Source organism: Pezoporus occidentalis, unplaced genomic scaffold (genome assembly GCF_034315485.1).
Source record: "Pezoporus occidentalis ecotype Australia unplaced genomic scaffold, CSIRO_AGI_Poc_V1 ctg13, whole genome shotgun sequence".
Taxonomy (NCBI): Eukaryota; Metazoa; Chordata; class Aves; order Psittaciformes; family Psittacidae; genus Pezoporus; species Pezoporus occidentalis.
Window position 1 is genome coordinate 2,654,519 of NW_026913103.1, and position 22,227 is coordinate 2,676,745.

At 40.1% G+C, this 22,227-nt stretch overlaps 1 protein-coding gene across 2 annotated transcripts in view; it reads right to left on the reverse strand.

Moving 5' to 3' along the window:
- The window catches only part of COL9A1 (collagen type IX alpha 1 chain), a 67,169-nt gene extending 45,329 nt beyond the window's left edge, over positions 1 to 21,840 (reverse strand). The window contains exons 1-8 of one of the 2 annotated variants that reach the window (XM_062608145.1): positions 21,733 to 21,840; positions 21,335 to 21,408; positions 19,902 to 19,979; positions 19,630 to 19,762; positions 10,623 to 11,019; positions 2,302 to 2,379; positions 1,633 to 1,653; positions 501 to 575 (exon numbers count right to left, since the gene is read on the reverse strand). In XM_062608145.1, coding sequence (XP_062464129.1) covers positions 501 to 575; positions 1,633 to 1,653; positions 2,302 to 2,379; positions 10,623 to 11,019; positions 19,630 to 19,762; positions 19,902 to 19,979; positions 21,335 to 21,408; positions 21,733 to 21,746 — 870 coding nt within the window. In that variant the 5' untranslated portion in view covers positions 21,747 to 21,840. Of the gene's footprint in view, positions 1 to 500; positions 576 to 1,632; positions 1,654 to 1,690; positions 2,182 to 2,301; positions 2,380 to 10,622; positions 11,020 to 19,629; positions 19,763 to 19,901; positions 19,980 to 21,334; positions 21,409 to 21,732 lie in introns of those variants that run through there. The other variant, XM_062608144.1, reaches the window with a different exon arrangement.
- Positions 21,841 to 22,227: the final 387 nt, after the last annotated feature.

Here is a 22,227-nt window from a genome sequence, read left to right on the forward strand (position 1 = left end):
ATTAATCAGAGCTACCACTGATTTTCAGATTATCAGGAATAATCCCAAACGGATTCTTTTTGTAAGAAATTAATATTAAATCCATGTGATCTCTATTATAGACTAACAGAAACAGTCACAGAAACTTCTAACGGGAACTGAGGGAAAATACACTGTAGCTCCTATGAGGAATAATAGCACAAATCCTCATCACACTTTAGTATGAGTGATACTACGCAATCCCTTTTGAGATTAGAATTATAATCCCCCTACACCCCATTTAGGGCAAATAACCACAGCATATGATGCTGATTACATAAAATAAGTAATTCTGTATTTTCTATATCAGCAATAACCTGAAAGGCCACCTTCTCCTGCCACCCCAGCCTGCTATGGAGTATGAGATCCATTTACACATATCGCATGTCAAATTCCTCAGGGTCAAATGCTGACAGTGAAGACAGTGTAGGTACACCTTGAGGTATTTCCCGTTTCCTAGGCAGGGCATGGGAAACACTTACATCAATGCCATCAATACCCGGAACTCCTGGTGGCCCTGGTGGACCCGGGGGGCCTGGTGGACCAGGGAGACCTCTCTGACAAGGAATAAAAATGAGCAATTAGAGCCTGGCAAACCTGTGAGAGCCAGTCTGGGTGTGCTGACACAACTAGAAACGGCTTCTGTGGGTTAGTCAGGGTGTCACAGATGTGATGAGTTGCTGTGTCCTCACTCCATGGACGTCAGGACCCGCAGGCCCTGTATCCCATCTCAGCTGTTGCTGTGATGACCAGCAATGCTCCCCTCACGGGATGAGTTGTTAAACCCCCCTTCCTGATCCCAGCCACCCTCCTGCACCCCACAATGCTGGCAGGGCAAGGCAAGGGGGACTTGAGTCCCTCATCCAGCAGGGTCCAAATGCCATACGGCAATGATAGGGTAACTGGAATAAAGAGAGTGATCTTTGAGGATCAAACAATGAAATTCACTGAGCTTCTCTAATTACTCATTCAGCCAGCAGGATGGATACAGTCTTCCTAAGAGCTGGTGAAAACTTAAAACAACCCTTTCCCTACTTCTCTGGCATGCTCGGCAGTTTCCCCTGGTTCCTCAGGGTTACATTAGCATCTACAGAGGCGCTTTCTCAAAGCACCAGGCTCCCAAGGGGGAGGCGGCAGGCGCCACCAGCCTGTGGAAACCTAGAGAAAGGCTCTTCACACCTATAATGGGGGGCTCTGTTCTCCTTGGCCTAAGCTCCTGCCACAGCCCCACAACGGTGTTCTGTGAGCAGATGGCTGGCACAGGCTCTTCTGCTGAACCAAGGCCTCTGGCTACCCACAGTGTTGCTGCAATGGACTCCTTTCCTCTGCACACCAGTCTTCCCAGTAATAATCCAGCCAGTTGTAGATGGAGCTCAAGCCCTGCCATGTCACCAGGTGATGCCCACCAGGTAGCACCATGAAGGCACAGACATGGCACCCACTGCCTTGCAGTCAACCTGCCTTTACCAGCACCATGTCAGGGGAAGCTACAGATACCATGGGAGAGAAAACCCTCCAGCAGCTCAGTGTCAGGGCATGACAAAGAGCATTTAGCCTCTCTTCACCCACATCTCTTCCCTGAGCATGGAACACCATCCCTTCCCTCACACTTACCTCGATTACGGTCTGGCTTATCTGCAAGAGAGAAAACCAGAGTCAAAGTCAAACTTACTTGAGCTAGGCAGAGGCAAACAACCTGCAGGAAAAGCCCCAGAGGCAGGAGGCCCCGCAGAGCCATGGCAGTGAAGCAGCTGCTAGGGCCAGCGGCCGAAAGGTGAACCCAGCGGCAGCCCCTCACGGCTGCCCGCTATCGCCTCGGGGAGGGTCGCAGGGATTGGATGAAGACTGAAGGCTGGGGAGGGGAGGACTGAATGCTGGCAGCGCATTAACCCTTTGCCCCGCTGTTACTGCTTTGGGCACCGACCCTCACCTTCCCCCGCCCCCTGCCACGGGTTTCATGCCGTCAGGCTCCCCACTAAAGCGGCAGCTGCGAAAATCCCTCCCGCCTGCAAGGCACCGCTTTTGGAAGTCTCCCCCAGGAGAGGGGCTGAGGAAAGTAAGTCAGGGAAGGGTTAAAATGAGACTGCTGCCGCTCGGGACAGGATTTCCAGTCACCAAATTCCAGGCAGGTATGGTAAAAACAGGCATCTCGGGCCAGAAATGGGAAGAGAAACTGCGGCTCCTGTGGGCTGTACCGGCAAGCAGGGACTCGGTGGCAGCCTGGCGGCGGGCAGGGCAGGGCAGAGCGGGGCAGAGCAGAGCAGGGCAGGGCGTGTCGCTCACCCGGGCCGGCAGCTCGCCGCAGCCTTCGCGCTGGGGTCGCAGGGGGTCGCAGTGAATCACCATCCACTGGATTTCGAACTAGCAAAGGAGATAAAGATGACGTTAATTTGGGTAAGGGGGGCACACTGGCTGAGGGTGTAATAGCAGGGACACTGGTCGGGTGACGGAATGCTTCAAAAAGTAGGCATTTAGTGATAATAGCTACGGGTGACTCTGAGAGCTCAGTCCGGAGCAGTGCATCGCCCTGCATTCCCCCACCCTTATCTGTGGAGGTCTTTTAAAGAAGGGCATAAACTCGCGGAAGGATTTAAAGGACAGATTTGTCAGGTGTCATTTTTTACATGTTCTTTGTAACCACAGGCATTTTTTCCTCGTGCCTATGCAGTGGTTTTATTCGACACACAGAAAGATTTTTCTCTGACAGTTGTGTCCATGAAGAATGATAGGTCTGAGATCAGAAACGTGGTACAGCATGAGAAGTTCAAAAAACAGGATCATATGCACATTGGCAACAGCCTGCAACTGACTAATATACATCTGTGAAATTCCACATCTTTGAACTTTTGTATTTGCACTGGAAAATGACAGAGGATTAAGGCAACCCTCTTGTAAACTGCAACACAAACTGCAACCCAAACTCGCTTGATGTGTTATATAGATTAGAAAACATGCCCTCTGCTGAAAGGTACTTAATAGCTCAAGCATACAGCTTCAGCAGTGTATCTGTTGATATATAATGCATCACATGGAATTTTAAGTACCAGAAGCATATTAAATTGTGCATATTAAATTATATATATTTATTGTATCTAAGTTTAAAAGTCTCAGATTGTTTTCCCATCACACATAGTATTAACTTAGATTACAAACCACTAACGAGTTCTTTATCCAGAGATTTCCCAGTTTGATGACAAAACTTAGAGGCTCCTATTTTTTTCGTTATAGATGGCTGAGGACTTGGGGGGGGGGGAAACGGATGGAGGGGGGGGGGGGATTTTCTTGTTACAACATAAAACCCTGGTATGGAAAAGACTGATTTCACTTCTTATTTCTTTCCTGCTCTGAGTCTTTTCTCTTATTCTGTTGAGCTGAACTAGCTCCCCACAATCCCTCCCACAACATAATGTCTTAGTGCTTCCTGGCTGCTTTTTGTGCAGAAGGCAGACCGTCATTCTCTCCCACCACCATTCTTACGCTGATGTAGTTGCATACTGACTGCTAGAGCTAATAAGTGCTTTGAGTCTGAAGTCCTTTAAGATCTCTGCGAGACACCCACATATCCACAAGTTGCTTTTCTGGCTTTTTTCTTTTGCTTTCCCCCTCACCACTGCAGTGCTGCCACTCCTGAAGTCCTCATTATCGCATCTCTACTGTTCTGTTTACTTTGCAGTCATCACAGTTTCCAGAGTGCTGAGACTAGAGCACAAAAGAGGCAGCACCCTAGTTTCTTTTACCTGTTATCTGACACCCCTATCCTTGTGTCAGTTCTCTACCTCCTTTATCTAATTCTCATATTAAAACCTTTCCCAGTCCTTAGTACTAGGCAACTGAATGTCATCACATACATATAAAAGAACTGAATGTTGACTATAATTTAATACTGCAAGGCAGCCATACAATAATAAAAATAAGAGGGTATGGAATCTGAAGACGAGGATCCTTAAAGGGGCATAAAAATAAGATCAAATGATACCTATATGATAATTTATTTGATATTGTACATAGGTTCTGAGTCTCTACATTATTCACTTCTGAAGCTTACTAGCAGAGGGAAAGAGGTCAATAATTGGCTCTAAAGCAGTTTGTAATCTATTTCTGATTTAAATAAACTAATTTAAATTAAGATATACTTGGTTTTAAATGAAGAGTTTCTACTTTTTCAGGCCTTTTCTGCCTGTTTAATATAAAGTTAAAATTATGTTAAATAACATTAAAATTTATAACTCACCCATTCAATAGTCAGGAAATGTTGTTATTAAGGTTGCCCATACAAATTTAATCTGTATGTAGTCTGAAATTCTGTAATTTCACACTTTCCTTAGAATAATCCCTCATTTACAAGACAGAATAAGCAAGGCTGTGGAAATTATTCCTGTACTGCAGAAACTGTAAATTTGGAAGTAAATGGGGCAAAAGGTGGTAAAAAAAAAAAAAAAAAAAAAAAAAAAAGGTGGCTTTGTGGAAAAGGCAGGCAGATGCCACTGAATGAGTCCGCTTTTGCCTCATAATTCTTCTAAGAGTGCTGACAAAATATCTGACTCAGAATAGCCACAGTGGAGAATATTCTGTAATGGAATTCACTAGGGAATATTCTGCATGGGGCTGCAAGAAGGAATTGGATGCCTGAAATGAAGCATCTGGGTATAGGTTATGTAAAAAGGCTGATTGGTAACAACTGTAACTGAAATCAACTGTCTTAAGCTGTACTTTCAACCTAAAACATGGTACAAAATCCATAAAGACTGAAAAAATTACCTTTAAGGTGTACCACCAACAGCTGATATCTGCATCAGCACATTCTGGCTTTTTATGTAGAGAATCATTACCTCTTTTTTTGTCTTGTGTGTGTGTGTCTAATTTTGGTTTCCGTACTAAAGTGAGAAATATTTGAGATGACAGAATGCTAATGACTGAGTTGTGTTAGACTTTGATGCATGACTGTCTAAGTGCCAATATCTGTGTCTTCAGAGAATACTTTTTTAAGTTTAATCCCAGTTTTTCAACTTTGAAAATAAAGAGGTTCACCTATTAATGAGATTTTAAGATGTGATTGCTTGCTGCAGTGGGAACTTGACTCAGTGAGTCAGGAAACACTTTTAGTGTCTCGTGTTTTCTTCCAATGCTCTTGAATGCCCAATCTCTTTGGTTTGTTCAAGATGGGATTTGAGTGGTGAGCATTAAGTAAGACCTGATACTTTCATGAGTCTAAGACACACAAAGTCAGAATACATGAAGCAGTCATCCTACGCAGAAAAAAAACACCTATCATTTACAAAACACTGTACCATAATGTGAAATGTAAAAGGAGTTGAAATATTTTGAAAATGCAGCTTTGACATTTCTTAGTTCACAGTTGCTTAGTCAGACAGTATTATTTTTTAAAAAAATAAATTGTGGTTGCTCTGTAATGCTTTTGCTTGGAGTTTTTGTCACTGTTTTGAGGCTATATAAAGCAAAAATTGAGATAAAATTTGTCTGACTTTTTAAAAAGAGAAATACAACTCTTTTGTTGGCAAGGTAGTAAAAAGTGTGACTGCCCTCCCATTGATTTAGGAGAGGTGAGAGAAGGGCAAATATGCCCTATCCTTGCTCTCAAAGTACCTTTTCCCTCACCAATATTTCACAATGATCTTGTCAACTATGTTAAGCTGATTTAAAGGATGTCATTATTTTGAAGATGTACCAAATAGATGTTCTATCAATATAAGTGCAAAGTGTTATTAAGGAGGAAGTACAGGCACAAAGTTCTCAGAAATGAACCTCAGATAAATCAAGGGTAATTATAAAGCAAAACTATCAAATATGATCTTTTAAGAACCATAGTGTTTAAGACCCATAGGCCAATATTTCTGACATTCATTTTCCAAGATTCCTACAGGATTTTATTTCATCTTAATTTGTTAGTCAGCACAGATATAATTGGATTAGTTATGTCTGTCTGTTCAATGTTTTGTCCTCTGAAGTTCAATGGAACTGCCTGTAAATGCCCACAGCTTTGCACATCTCAGTATCAGCTATGCAATTCACTTGTCTTATTAGTGCTTTAGACAATGGAGGTGAATGTTAAGATGTATGTAAGACCTAAATATCTAGGGCAGTATTTTCAGTATAGCATCAGTCTCAGGAAAGCTTTTAGCAATACCATAGGCTTTAAGGGAAACTGTGACCCTCACATCAATGATATCTATTGTTCTAAGGGGAGTCTACTATCCACTGTACTTTTAAGTGATCAAGAATAAGCCATACATAAACATGTCTAATTCTACAGCTATTTTTAATGTATTTTATCCATTTTCCTACATCTCTCTAATGGGTTTTTAAAGCTTTTCTTTCCTTGCATCTTTTTTCATGCCCTAGATCAGTAGAGTGAATTCTGGTGTTATTTGACTTCCCATAGCAAGGATTCAGCTTTCTAAATGTGAGTTTTCACAAGGTGAAAAAAAACTGAGATCTGACTTTTTACAGTACATGGACCCAATCTGTTCTATGGTGTAAATTAATCCCCATTCAGCAAATACTAATATGCAGTTTCCTCTTAGATATTAAGTCATGTAGCTGCCCTGAACTAGTTAGCAGCATTAAATGTCAGTTAAATAATGACCAAGAATCACTTCTAGCAAAGTGCTTAGTGTCTATTGTGAGAAAATCTGGGCACTGCCTCTGAAATTGCAGAAACTAAGGCAGTGTATATAATTTCACAGCAGTTAGTCTTTGAGGAATAAGAAATGAATGGCCTTACCTTTCTATAACAAACACATGATTTAGGAAATAAGTTTCAGTTTTGAAATGATAATATTGCTTAGATTTTATAGTGGATTATTTGAATTACTTTTAGATAAAAAGAGCTATGTTCTTTTTTATCTAGAAAAAGATAACTGCAGCTGTAAATCTGCAAAAATTTGCCCTCCATAACACATTCTTCTGAGCCTTTGTAAAGGCTCAAAGGCAAGCTGTAGTTTCTAGTGGAACTCTATCTATTACTCTCCTAGGCAATCATAAGAACAAGCAATAAAGATTCTCTTCTAAAATGACAGGTATTGCAGTGCACCTATAAGAAGCTGACCTATTCTGCAAGATAAATAGAGCGCTCAGAATACTGGGGGGAAAAAAAAAAAGGAAGAAGAAGAAACAGAAAATGTATGTCCTTTAAAAGTTATAACACTGCAAGTAATATACTTTAACAATGCCTAGAAAGAAATCAGAAATTGTGCCTGGTACATATTAAATAATCAAGACTACTAAGATGATTAAACTGAATTTAGTGAAGCAAGTTGAAGGATAAACCTAGAATATACCCAAAGATAGATTTATTTACTCAATTTAAAGAGAAACTAAATACACAGGCTAAACCAGAAACTTGTGCAATAGAAACAGCCATTTTAAAATTACTAGTCCATCAGATTGTGTAATTTCTTTATCCTAGTTTCAGTGAATATGGTCTTCCTACATTTACATTTTTATATCTGTTTGGATCACTACTATTGTCATTTTTGGCTAAATAGCATAGGCTATGCAATATAGTCTAGTGAGTCCTATGTCAAGCCCACAGGTCTGTCTGAATTAAAGTGTATTTTCAGACATCCAAACTCAGCTTAAACTGTAATGTGATGCTTCTGTTCTTCCTTGCCTTGTAATTTGTTCCAGAAGTTTGGTTTTGTTTTTTTTTTTTCCTTAAAAAATATGTCCCACATTCCTGTTTAAGGTCTACCTTATGCATAGATTTGACTTTTTTGTCTTGTGGGTTTTTTTTCACGTTGCCGTTGTTGCAAATCTCAAAGATTATTTGTATACAGGAAGGAATTGGAAGAAAACATTTAGGTTACCAGTGTTAACACCTTCTCCTTTGCAGGCATCGGCTCTATCTTTTCTGTTATACAGAAATACAGTAAATATAACTGAATATTCCCAGAAACATGCTAAAGGCATAAACAAATATTCTGTGCGTGAAGTGGTGAATTATAAAAATGGCTTAATTCCATTTTGTCCTTTCATCATTGAAGAAGTGTGTCCTATACATAATGTAGCTTCACACTAGTGCCTAATGTTATATGTGCTTAAACACAGATGTGGCTGATTTTAATGCTAGACATTCTTCCCTCACCACTGTGTGAAGAGTCTACGGTAATCAGTGTTCCTCATACCTTCCTAAAAAAAGCATGTGTCTGCAAAACATGGGCTGGAGAGGAGGTGGGATGAAATTCCAGATTTCTTCTGCTGTTTTTCATTCTTTAATCCTAGCCAAAGTTCAGCCAGAGCACCAACAGAGAAGGGGGAGAAGTCCAAGTTCTTGCTGAGGTGACCTCAATACCACATCTTTTTCCTAGTCTGTAGGTTGCCATTTCAAATCACTGCTTCAACAGACACCAGGAACCCTCCTTGTTTTTTGTGTGAATGACTCTGTGTTTAGCTTGGGAGCATGGTTTACTGTAGCACTATGCACTAGGTGTTGTAATACTATTATGTTAATACCTATAACTCTCTGTGCATTTAATCTAAGTACCTTTCCAAAGAGAAATGCAACATTGTGATAGATTTTTTTCATCCTAGTAGCATGTATAGAATATGTAATGTTTTCATCATCCCATACTTTCATCCAAAGGCATCCCCCAGACCAGTTAGTAAAGCTAAGACATGTATGCAGCTAATCCTTACATTATCAGATCCAGATGATTACTTTTGAGTGACATTTTTAAAGATTAAGTTTTGTTTCGAACAGAATTAATATAACTTTTCAGCTGTTGATATTTCCTAATTCACATCTATAGCAGCACACTAGAGAGCCACTGTCAGATATCTGGGGCAGCTTTCTGCCATAATTTTTCAAGTAAAAGTGATTTCTATCCAGTGCAATATAGTAACCTGTACATACAGAGGTGATGAAGCATAAGAAACTTATTTTTTTGCAACATTTCCCCTTTCAAGCTTATGCAATGCTGATTATCCTGTGGTCACATTTTTTACAGTCAACATGAAATATACTTAAAAGGTTCTATCTCAGCACTCTTTTTATTTCAAAGTTGAAGAAAACCTTCAGTGTAGGGATGTGGAAAATGATTATGCTATGTTAATTAGATGATTCTTTTTTACCATTCAACTTGTTTTGAAATGAGTATCCTATAGGATAGGATATCCTATATATATAAAAGATACTTTTTTATATATATATATACACACACATTACCATTCATATTTTTGCTCTTAACACACTTAAACAGGAGCCTTGGTAAATAACTTTGGAAAGGAACTTTGCAATATTTTCTGCATTTTTTCGACTGTATTTTGGAACTATATTCTTTCAATTTACAGAGTGAATTCAGAAATAGCATTCCCAAAGTCTTAAATGTCATTTAGTGCTACAGTGACAAAACTGTCACATTATTCAGCATAAAGTGCATTGTAACTCAGTAGCTGAAAAAACACTAGTCAAGAAAACACTTTGATGGATGTCTGAAAGCCAAAATGCTATTTGACAGATACAGTTGTTTTTTTTTGTCAGAAATTACAGGTATATCCCTTTGTATGTGTCTTACCTTACTTGCTCATCTCAGGAACCAGATCAGATAATCAAATAATAAAATCCCTGAGGTTTTCCATATTTAATTTTCTTCATTGAAAGGCACAAAATCATTCAGTATTTACCCATCAAAAGAAATCTCCTTGCAATGTAGTAGCATGAAGAGGATATCTTCAGTATTAAATCCACTAACAGGATACAGAATAAGTATTTGACTGCCTACTCTTGCTATACAGAATAAGAGAGCACTCCATAGTGAGTTTAGGTGCCTACTACAATGCACACAGAAGGTCATATATCTAACAAAGGGGTTCACAGCAGCCATGAAATGTGGGGTGAGGTGTCCTGGGCTAGCCACCAGAAGCTATTGTGGAAATGGTGGGGTTTGTCTCAGCTCTGTTGAGACCTTCGCTTGGACTGGATCTAGTCTCTGATGTTACACAGATCCCTCATGGGAGTCATAAACGAGAGGTTCACTGTCTACTCCAAGTCATTTATGTAGCTCTAAGATTTAAATGTGGGCTCACTTCCTGTGTGAACATCAGAGCATATCAAAAAGAACCTCTGTCAATCATCTCACTTACAGGAGATATTCCCTTTCTATTAAGGATTTAAAGTATTTATTCTGCCAGTGAAACATCTAATTATCTCTAGCTGATGGTCATTGCACACATATGAGAGGAGTCCCAGTTCTTGCTCAGCAAATGTTTTGCTCTCTTTGGTGTGAAGTACAGCCCACAGATCCATGTCCTGAGACTTCCTTCTAGATCAAGCTCCACATATGAGATAAGCAGATGAACACCCAAGTGATACATCCAAACAGAGCAAAATCCATTGACAAACGTGTGGATGTCTGAGAAATTTCATTATTGAAACATAGACATAAGACATCAGGGTCATCTCTTACCTTACATGGGTATATGTGCAAAATTTAAAAAGCAAAGCTAGTACTTACATGCCAGGGAGCTGTTATTTTCTTCCATTTTTGTTCTCAGAAAACATTTGAAGATCCATTCCACAAAAAAATTGTTAAGTGTAAAGATCCAATAAAACACTTTTTGCAGTAATAAAATATTTTGGAACTTACCGGAACTGAAATTTGAGGATTATTTTTAAGTTTTCCAAGCACAGCAAACCCATCAATGCTGATTTTCGATTTTGGTTTTATGTTTAAGGATTCTATTTTAATACAGTCAATAAAAAGTGTGACACTGTTTGCTTCCACGCTTATCATAAGCTTGTGCCATTGGGAATCAAACAAGAAAGGCAAATGCAAAAATGATGCAGTTTGGAGGCTTCCATCTGCTGCTTTATAAGAAAACTCAACACTTTTCATTTGACCATTAAGATCTACTCCAACTTGTTCTTTTCCTGAAGAATCCTGAATCTGCCAAATAGTCCAGTATTTCTGAAGTGTGGCCCCAGTCATCCGAAAAGTAGTTAGAAAGGAATATTCATCTGGCAATCCATTGGAATATATGGCACTGTGTAGGATCAAAATACAGTTAATTTGTTGTGTATTTGTTCTGAAAAGCTCCACACATCACCACAGAGTAACGAGAAACAGTTTCTCAGCTGAAACGTATTTCAGCCATGCTTTTATCGGTGCTCTTTCTGCATGCAGAGTCCCAAAATGGGATGTCCTTTTGAGTCATTAGTGTTGATAATGGCAACAGGAACTGGTTCAGAAATATGGGCTCTTCCAACATTGTACAATATTTATGATAACCCTTTGTAAGTGTAATGAATGGAGCAACAGCAGACTCCTACTTCAGATTTAGAAAGCGTATCTGGCAATTATGCTGTTTCCTACTGTTATACTTACCAAATCAATCAACATAGTCTGACTTTTTAATTGACCACTTAGTACAGATCTCATTTCTTTTTGAAGGCATAAGAATGCCTTTTGCAAATGTATTTTCTTGTTCAACCTGACGATAACCATTTTGTTAATGTATTAGCTATTGCTTCATCAGAAATCATTCAACAAAACTTTCATGGCAAATGCATGCATAGTAAGAACCCACACTAAATATATGTCCTGTGACATTCAACCACAAGACTACAAGTAGCAGGGAATAGGTTTGTCACATAAAATGTTTCATTCTTTTGCAACTCCTATTACATGTGAGATTTAGAAACACAAGTTCAACTGGCTATGTCGCCGTTCAAAGCAGTGATGCAATTTTTTATTCCAAATGTGTCAGTGAATGCAGTAGAATATTTAAGAAATATGCCTTCTTATATGCTATGGATTGTAAAATTTTAATGTCATAATCCAGCTGACATCAATAAATTTGTTACCATTTATTAACATTTAATAACTTGTATTTGAATAAATTCATTACGTATGGAGACATGCAGAGCTATTTTGCCATCAGCATTCATTAAAATAACTTCTCAGGCAAGTAGGCATTTTGAACAAAGATTATTTTTGAATGGCAGACCAAGCCTATCTCAGCAGCAATTTAGCCAACATTAGTGAACCTCAGGCTCTAGGCTAAGGGGAAAAGAAAAAAAAGGCAAACCACAAAAAAAGGAAAAAGAAAAAAAAAATTTGCATAAATTAGTTCTGATTCCGTATGCTTGATGATTACTAATTTAGTAAGAGGGTACTTCCAGATAAAATCTCCAGTTTGCAGTTTGGTGTGTGTCCAAAGCTGTAATGCAATCGTATTCCAGCAGGCGACGGCAAAGCCTCAGTAAGATTTCAGTAAGGACCAGAACAAGCCTGGCAGCTTCATTTTTTGTACCCGAATTCGGGCAGTATTACATACTACCTGAACCGTTGTTTTTATTACTTTTTCTTCAAGAGCCATTACATACGCCTGAAAGCTGGTGTATGAGGAAGGGGAAGGTTTAGCTGGAAGGTTATCTCACAAAGTGTGGGGATACGCAAAGTGGAAGAAGGGGTTCCTTGCCAGTATCTTTAAACTGTCTGTTATTTTCTATGACTTGTGTCTCTACTGACTGCAGATGCAGTCATCTGTCGCAGCTGGCGCTTTTTTATTTTTATCTAATGTGTTCTCTCGTTGTTTGTTTCAGTTTGTGTCTGGCCACCTCAAATGCAAATGTTAATGTATGGACATTTCCTCCTGTTCTGAATGCTTTCCAGTGTTTACTGTTATCCACTATACTTCCTTGCATCAGGCTTCTAGCTTACACAACATGATTATATACTCTTTCCTGCTCCAGTAAGATACTCTCTTCCCCTGTCCAGGCGCACATTCGCTGTTACTAAGCTGCTGATCCAGTTCAGCATGTCTTTTATGGCTCTCTGTGTCCTTCTTGCTCTATAATATTCCTTAAATAAGTATTTCAATCTCTTCTATTGCTAAAATATTAGCTCATCTGAGTCACTAACCTCTTCAGTTACTCGCCATTTGCTCTTGAACAAGAGCTGGTTTTCCTACTACCATACTGTAGGTGATATTGTTAGGTAATTTTTTAACTAGCCTCTCTGTGATACTCCACTTTCTTAAGTTCAGTGACTCCAGGGAATCGGTTACGCTGAGCTGTGCAGCTAAAGGAAACAATACTAATCCCAGATCCTCTGAGGAGAGGTTTTCATGCTTTCTCTGCACCAAGCTTTCCTGTCATGGCAATACTGATGAAATTTTGCACCATATTTAACTATAGTGTTTGTCCTTTACAAGCCACCATAATGGTCCTCCTTCTTTTTCAGAAATTAAAGTAGAAAATAAATATGTCAACTTTTTCAAGTGGCATACAAAGGGCAGAAATTGTATAAGAACTTTCAACACTAGTAAGAGAAAACTAAATGATAAATGTAATTATAAGAAAACAGTAAAGATACAAACTCACTGCAACACCATGTTTAAATATTCACTTTTTAAAAAGCTTTCAATAACCAATCAGAAGAGCTGCTGACTTTACACTAAAGACTTGGTATCAGCAATGTGACTCAACATAATGAAGCACAGCATGACCTATTGCCAGAAAGGTACTCTGCAGGGAGCTGTTACTGTGTAAGATTTATACCTCTAATTCTTCAAGTAATGCAGAAACAGATTCTCACCTCAGTTATTCCAACAGTAATGAAAAGCCATTCCATTGGCTTTAGTGGTTTCAGTGTATTTTAGTGCACAGTTTTTCACAGAGCCTGTAATCCTTACATAAATAAAATTCTATTGAAGTTAGCAGCTTAAAATGCTAAATACTTGGAAACCACAGCAGATTTACCATGATATTTAAATAAATAATTGTAGAGAAGTTATTCCTTCATCTCACTGCAAAAGCTGCTATCTATGTAAGCACTTAACTTACTTCAGTACATTATTTTTAACATATATGTTTCCAATTCCACTATTTTATAGAAGGAAATCAAACAATTTTAAATTTAGAATCAGGCAAGTGAGCAAAAGAAGAATTAATATGACAAAATATGTCAATCAGAAAGACCAAATTCAGTCCTGACTGATTTCCTAACCCCTTAAAACTGACAGGCATATAAGCCATCAGAGCATTTTTCCTTACTTACTTATTTTCTTTTAATCTTTTTCATAAAAGCCTAAGAGACACCTAAGACTCTTATCAATCCTGTAGCCTGAATGCTTACCAGGAAGATTTCTTTGATATTTCAAAGCTAAGTCCTACCTACCTTGGGTGACATGGTTTAGTGTGAGGTGTTCCTGCCCATGGCAGGAGGGTTGGAACTTGGTGATCTTAAGGTCCTTTCCAACCCTAACTATTCTATGATTCCATGATTCTACAAAAGCACCAATATAACCAAGACAAGTCACCTGACTAGGTGGTGCAAGCTCTGAGTAATCCCACTGATTTCAGGATTCATCAAAAGCAGCAGAGTACATTAAAAGGTTAGCTATATACTGACCTGAATACTGCTACTAAAGTAAGTGCTGATTTTGTTAAGCCTGTTTCTTTAAAAGTTAATTTACTAGGTGAGCATTATTGTCTATTGAGATAATGGACATCATCCTTGCTAAATAAAGATTTTAGAAATGTTAGTACAACCTACTAGAGCTTGGTGCCGAAACTTTTCTGGCCAACCACATGATAATGCACTATCATAGCCCCAGGTTCCTTTGCTCAAGCTGGAGACACTTGTGTCTGCACCTCCTGAAGCCTCCTAGAGTCCTAGCTGACCTGGCAGGCACTATCTGGCAGCCACCATATAAAAAACAGCACTCAAACCTAGCTAAGCATTTTTAAAAGCAACTGTCCTAAGTCATTAAACAGAAGTTATTTGTTAGGACTCACTGCCCTCCTTTGATCTCTATTCTTCAGAAACATATAGTTCTGAGCTAATTATTTCTTATGACCTAATTAGCTTCTTAGCTGCATTTGGTCTTTCCCACTACCATTTGTCATCATCAATATCTATGTAAGATATCTTAGTCATAATGCAAAAGGAAAAGCACCTCAAGAACTTTGGTGGCTGGAATTAGAAAGCCAGACCTTCAGGCGTATGCATTTGGGGAACATTACTTCACAGAAGAGCATTATTCCCAAAGGAAAAAACAGGAATTCAGCCTATGAAATTCTCTGGATGTTCCAAGCTTACTGATAAAGCTTTATAAACTTCCTACCTTCATTTTATAATTTCTTACCACATTGGGCTTGTCATGTCATGTGTTAAAGTGGTCTGCAGTACACCACTGCCCCAAATATAAACACTGTTCAAAAGGTGTCTTCAATTTTTATGTTGTTGTTTACTTTTGGCAGAGATGAGGATGATGCAAAGGGACATCATTTTTGGATCCATAGGTAGCCTATGGATCCATCAGTATGCCCAGGACTTTTCTCTGATACTAAGTTCAGCTGGCATGAAAAGGTTTAAACATCTTACTTCCAAAATATGACTGGATACAAGCCGCATATTGGGAATTGTCCATGGCCTATGTTAGCTGCCAGGCTGTGCCCAGGAATTCTTTAAAGAGTGCTAACTAGTCTGGACTCAAAGCATGCCAAGGTCTTTTCTAATATTTTAACAGTATAGATCATCAAGTGTGAATGCCTTGGAATGTTCCCTGGCATTAATTTACCCATGTGGACATAGGGGCTTTGTGATGTGACAGCTGCATTTGTGAAGCCAAAGGATTAAGATTTCATCCAGTACCTGAAGATAGATAGCTCTTTTCCGCCATGTGAAAACATATCATGAATATACTCCTTTGTGCTAACCTTGCAATTAAAAATCAACACCATTATTATCCAAATTAATGGTAATAATTTTGTATTTACTAACTCTTGGACATCTACAACAGGTACATATATTAAATTAAAAAATGACAGGTTCACTGTGTCAGAGGCAATGGGTATGAGTCATGGCAGTTTCTTATTACATGAAGAACACTATATTGGTTCTTCAGTAGATTTTACGCTGAAGGGATAGCCTATAGAATCCCTAGCCTATAGGGATAGCCTATAGTATATCCCTTACAATAGAAGGGGTAGCCAATGGGAATTTATTTACATGATGGGGAGAAGCTAAAGTCAAGAGTTATACGCAGTCATTCTGCTGGACCTTGGCAAGTATGCTAAGCAGCAAAAAGACCAAGCTACAATTTAGTAGTGCTTTAAGGAAGCTACATGAGCTTTTCAAGGCATAAGCTATTGCTACAGCAAATACTGAACAAATACACTGAGCAGTGACCATCTAAGCTCTCCTTCCAGTGCCATAACCATCTCAACAGGGGCTTGTCTGCCTTAGTACAATGATCATATGCTAGTTTAAAAAATTATTTTGCTATCTGTGGTAAGTACTGACTGAACAGTGACAGTCAGGCAAGCCCTCTGTGCTAATATTTCAGTTGGCTTGCTTGCCATTCCGATGCATGTGCACACCTTATCTCTTCTTCAAAAGCCTAGAAAGGCTTATGCCAGGGAATGGGCTTTCTTAAGAAGACCCCTCCCTATTTCATAAGGCAAGAGAAGACACTGTCCACGGCTGTTTGGGTTACCTGGTACTAATATGGCTGCTCATTGACAAAGGTGTGAGAAGAGATCTCTGCAGCGGAGCAAGCGCGCAGAGCCTGCTGCTGCCTGACGTCCTTATTGAGGGTCCCTCCCCTGTGTCTCTATGGCATGGGGGCCTTCGTGCCTATGTCAGCTACCCACCTGGGGAACAGTTTTTCCAAACTCACTCTACTTTTGCCTCCCTTGTCTCTTGGCGAAGCAGGAGGTCTCAGCGCCGGAGGCAGGTACCGGAGCATTACACTCTTCGTGTGAGTGCCCTGCGTCAGCTACAGCAGCCCCCGCGCCTTCGGCCTCCCGCGGTCCCCGTGGCCCGCGCAGCCCGGTGGGGCGGTATTTCAGCACCACGGGCACGGACAGCTCAGCGGTGGGGGGGTGGCTCCTCCTTCCCCTCCCTTTCACTCCCCTCTCCTCGGGTCCTTTCCTCTTCTCCCTTCTCTGCTCCCTTTCCTCCACTCCCCTTCCCTCACCTCCCCGTGAGCTGCTACCCGCCGGTACCCCAGGAAATATTTGCATTATCGTTAAATACTCGAAGCGTGAATAAAGGATAGCGGGGGGTGGCCAAAGGGAAATGCAGCAGCGATTTACGGCTGCTGTAGTGCCTGATCTGAGAAAGCCCATGCTATGCCCATGCTATTAAAGATGCTCAGCCTTCCTTGAGGTGCTCTGCATAGCTTGCTAATTCCTGTAATGCTTGTCAGCCATTCCATCATCCCCAATTCATAGCAGTAAACCCCACCTAACACACACACATTATAAACATAATGTGGAAAGTTCTGTTATTCAAAAAAATGATTGGAAATGGCCTAAGGTGTTCCTCTCCTGTGGTGTTAGCCTCAGTCGATTACGGCCAACTTCACTCTTTCTGAGACAGCTTACTGAGAGAGGCACACTGCGAAACAACTCTGGAGCAGAGCAGCAAGACCAGACTCAGTGACACAGCAGCAGCACGCTGATGCTCTAGAGCACTGTCAGGACTCAAGCCTTGATCCATGCCCCAGGACAAGACGTTTAGCTTGAGTGCAGATGACTAGCTCTAGTCAAGGCCAAATTTCAGCTATACCATGAGGTAGCATTGCAGTGTAACAGCACAGTGTTGACTGAAAGTACAAGTGTCTTGAAAATATGGTAGATTCATGATACTACAGCACCATACCCAACCAACAAGCCCAGAGGCAGTAGTCAGCTCAGATACCACAGTGTATTTAAGCTGCTGGTATAAGCTTGACGTATATCAAGCATATATCTCACTAGAGCCACCTATAGCAATAAACCTAAACAGTCTTAAAAACAAAAATATTACCACTTCAGAAGTTCTGACTGTTCCTAAACTATGAAGCATGAGTTTAAAAGCTGAGTATCTCCAACTTTTAGTGAAATTAAGGTCCTATTTGCCATCTGTGTTTGGAGGCACACTTACGCTGTAGCAACCTTGATTTGCCACGGGGATGGAAAGTAGCCACGAATCTAATGTAACCAACCAGTTAAACTGTAAAGTAGCTTAACTTGATGGCTACAAAGGTAGAAGCTATGGAGGACTGCATCAAGGAAAAGTTGTCAGTGCTAGCCAGATTATGTCAGAAACATTTTGCACTCCAATTATTCCTAGCTGGAACAATAGTCCAATTAAAGGCCTTGCCAATTTATTGCTAAGGCATTCTTAATTACATAAGGTGCTGGACCAGAATCCAGACTTGCCTCAGTCTGGCAAAGACATCTCTATCCAGCTGTACTGTCTCTATTCCTTCACTGGCAGCAAGCCTGGGCTGTAAAACAAATGCAAGTAGATTCTTAAATCCTGTCTCCTATTGCAACTTGCCTGTGACATGTTTAATAATTTTCATGTTTTATCATTAAGTGACCATAAATCAGTCAGGAACATGCATGTACCATTTACCGCAAAAGAAAGAAATAAAGAAACAAAAAAAAAAAAAGAGTACCCCTACCATTAGTTTCTATCCTACGTTGTCTCTGCAGTCCTTATAAGATCAGATAGATTCCTTTGTATCAGTGTTTTGGGAAAACATTCCTCACCCTCCTCCTGTTATCTTTTCTTTGATTCTATCATAGAATCATAGAATCATTGAATAGTTAGGGCTGGAAAGGACCTTAAGATCATCTAGTTCCAAGCCCCCTGCCATGGGCAGGGACACCTCACACTAAACCATGTCACCCAAGGGTCAGCCCAACCCTGCCTTGAACACCACAAGGGATGGAGCATTCACAACTTCCTTGGGCAACCCATTCCACGGCCTCACCACCCTCACAGGAAAGAACTTCTTCCTTATGTCCAATCTAAACTTCCCCTGTTTAAGTTTTAACCCGTTACCCCTTGTCCTATCACTACAGTCTCTAATGAAGAGTCCCTCTCCAGCATCCCTATAGGCCCCCTTCAGATACTGGAAGGCTGCTATAAGGTCTCCATGCAGCCTTCTCTTCTCCAGCCTGAACAGCCCCAACTTCCTCAGCCTGTCTTCATATGGGAGGTGCTCCAGTCCCCTGATCATCCTCGTGGCCCTCCTCTGGACTTGTTCCAACAGTTCCATGTCCTTTTTATGTTGAGGACACCAGAACTGCACACAATACTCCAAGTGAGGTCTCATGAGAGCAGAGTAGAGGGGCAGGATCACCTCCTTCCACCTGGTGGTCACGCTCCTTTTGATGCAGCCCAGGATACGGTTGGCTTTCTGTACTGGGAGCGCACACTGCTGGCTCATGTTCATTTTATCTTCAACCAACAACCCCAAATCCTTCTCTGCAGGACTGCTCTGAATCTCTTCTCAGCCCAACCTGTAGGCGTGCCTGGGAGGTGTGCCCTCAGAGAAATGTGCGCTCTCTCTTTTCAAGTCATCAACAACTTTTGGCTTCACTTCGTAGAGGTGAAACTCATTTTATTGACAAATCTTGAGGAACCCTGAGCAATACCATTGGTAGAGGAAAGTGTAAGTCCCTGAAATTGCTTTTATAGAATCAGTGTGGTCTGGTGGTGGCAACGACAAAAAAGTTGAACTCCTCATTCCACTTCCAAAAGCTTTGCAAATGAAATGATCTAGATGGAAAGGACATCTGTCTCCTAAATGATAATATATTGAAAAATATGTGTATATATTTAAATGTCAAACAACAAAGGATATTACCTGGTTGGGATCCTGAAGTCTACATTGGGTCCCAATTTATAAGCCACTTGTAGAGAAGTGGAGCCCACTACTCTCTGGATAATTCCTTGGGAAGCAGCTTTTTCAATTTGAAACTGAGAAATCAAGTCAAAGCCTACAAGAAAAAAATAGACGTGTCCAGAATATAACTTCCATTGTAATTTACTTGGAGAATTATGCAGTCACAGGGCTGAATATAACCATAAAGTTTCTGAACAGCAGCTTTTCCCTGAGAAAGTCGAAATGCTACTTGCCTGGTAAGTCATCTTGGCCAATCCTGATTGTCGGGCAGAGATCAGTTCTCTGACTGGCACCCAGAATGACTGGTAGTCCTGCAAAAAAGGGTGAATTTATTAACCATGTGCCTGCACAGTGCCTCAGATTACCTTAAAAACATTAAGTGAAGCAACTGTAAGAATATTATGAATTAAATAGAATTCTAAATAATAATAGTTATTATATGTATATAAGAATTTAAACTACTCAGTGCTCAGTGAAGCCCGAGGTCTAAGAATATAAGCATATGTTTCTAGAGAACTCCAAATTTAAAAATATAACTTGACTGATTTATTTTTTCAAACCTTCAAATGAGAGTCTTATAATAGCTCTCTTGCAGAGCTATGGAAAAACAGTTGTAGCATAAGAAGGCCTGCTGTGTAAGGAGTTTTTTTGGTTTGGAACTTTTGGTGGTTTAAGCAAACTTTGAAAAAAAGGCCAGTTACCTACATCAACAGTCTCCCTAGTTGACCAAGGAAGCTTAAACAAACCTCATGCCAACTAAAGAGGCTGTTGAGAAACTGTTGGCATCTTTTCCATCCTGGTTTTCCAGGTGTTCCTGCTTTCCTCTGTACCACATTTGATCAGAGAATGATTACTTATTAAATATAGGGTGGGAGCAAGAAGAACTTACAGACCTTTTTCTTTGTTGATCTGAACAGGAAAGTAGAATAAATTTGTCTGAGGAAACCAAATTTCTCAGAATATTATCAAAAAAAGTCTCGAATAGGCATGAAAACCTACTAGATACCCATAATTTAAGGAAGGAAAAGTAAACATTTATTTGAAGAGTTTAAGAGTTATATGCAAGTCCAGTGCAAGGCCAATCTTGGAAAATGTTAGTAGAGTCTGGATGGGGAAGAATGAAGTGTGCAAGTTGGAGATTAATTTCTAACCTACAGAGAGCCTCTTGTGTGCTGCAAAGTCTCAATCATAAATGTGGGTTTCCTTCTGACAACATAGACTTAAAGGGAACATTCAAGTTGACATGTTACGGCTTAGAAAAGGCCTCATTCTATATTATTTGATGAGACATATGGCTGGCATCCAGCCATATACATTTTGTGCCTAGCAAATAAAGTAGAAACAGTTTGTTGCCACACGTAGCAGAGTACTATCCAACTGGAAGCACTGAAAGACAGGAGGAGTTTTGTGTTCTGTATCTACCACCTATACCCAGATTTTAATCCTTACCTTAAAAATACATCTAATAGTGAGTTTAAAATAACACACACAGCTCTTGCCTTTTACCCTCTTTCTCATAAGCATACATACATACATACACACATTGACAGTTCTTCCCTTCTGTGGTGACTAGCTAGACAGGATTTTAGTTGAATAAGGCCAGAATAATTCTCTTCATAGTCAAAATTACAGAAAGATGAAATGCAGATAGAGTTTGTCTCCTTACTTGATTGGTGCTGTATGGTTGCTGAGATCAAAGACCATAGGAAACTACACAAGTAAAAGAATGCTGTAATTTTCCTGTAAACAGAAAGAAAACTCTGGTATGAATCTGTAGTTTCTGACAGATTTTGTTATTGACTTTCTTCTCAGAGCCATGCACATTAAATGTGTAAAACCCAAAGTTAAGGATTTACTAACAGATTTGACAAGACAATTTCTTTACATGAGAACTTTTAATTTTTGCCTTATAATAAAACATGTCAACAAAGCTCTTTCCATTACTATTTCTTTCATATAATGCTGTCATAAACCCAAATAACAAAGGCAGCAGCTGTCAAAGACAGCTTTAACTATTCTAATCTCTTATTTACAGATTTCTCCAAATCCTACTTGCTCTCTTACCAGTTGTTTTTCATCTTCACTGCTGGCTTTCTTCGTTTCTCTCATGTGAATGTGTAGTGTATATAGTCACACACTCTCCTTCACTCTCATTAGTCCTGTAGGAAAGAGAGGCAATGGCTGCAGATGGTTCCTCCTGCCCATGCAGGACCCAGCAGGGAGGGAGGTGCAGGCTGCTGGGTCTGTTTTAATCTTGCAAAGGGAAGGAGGTGGAGGCTGGACAGACGTGTGTGTCCTGGCAGGCTCTGAGGGCGGACCTCTGGAGCCAGTTGAATATAAAGAAGGCAAGACAGAAAAGGCTGCTGCTTGTGCCAGCATCAAGGCAGGCAGATTAAGAAAATGTGAGTTCATTGATGCCAGGCGCTGAATTGTGGGGTCTGTTGTTCAGCCAGGAAAATGAAAGAATAATGTGGACCATGCAGTCTGAGGAAGCTGGTGGCCCTGATGTGGTGTTAAGACCAAAAGCTTCAAGAACAAGGGAACCTTGGTCCTATAAAG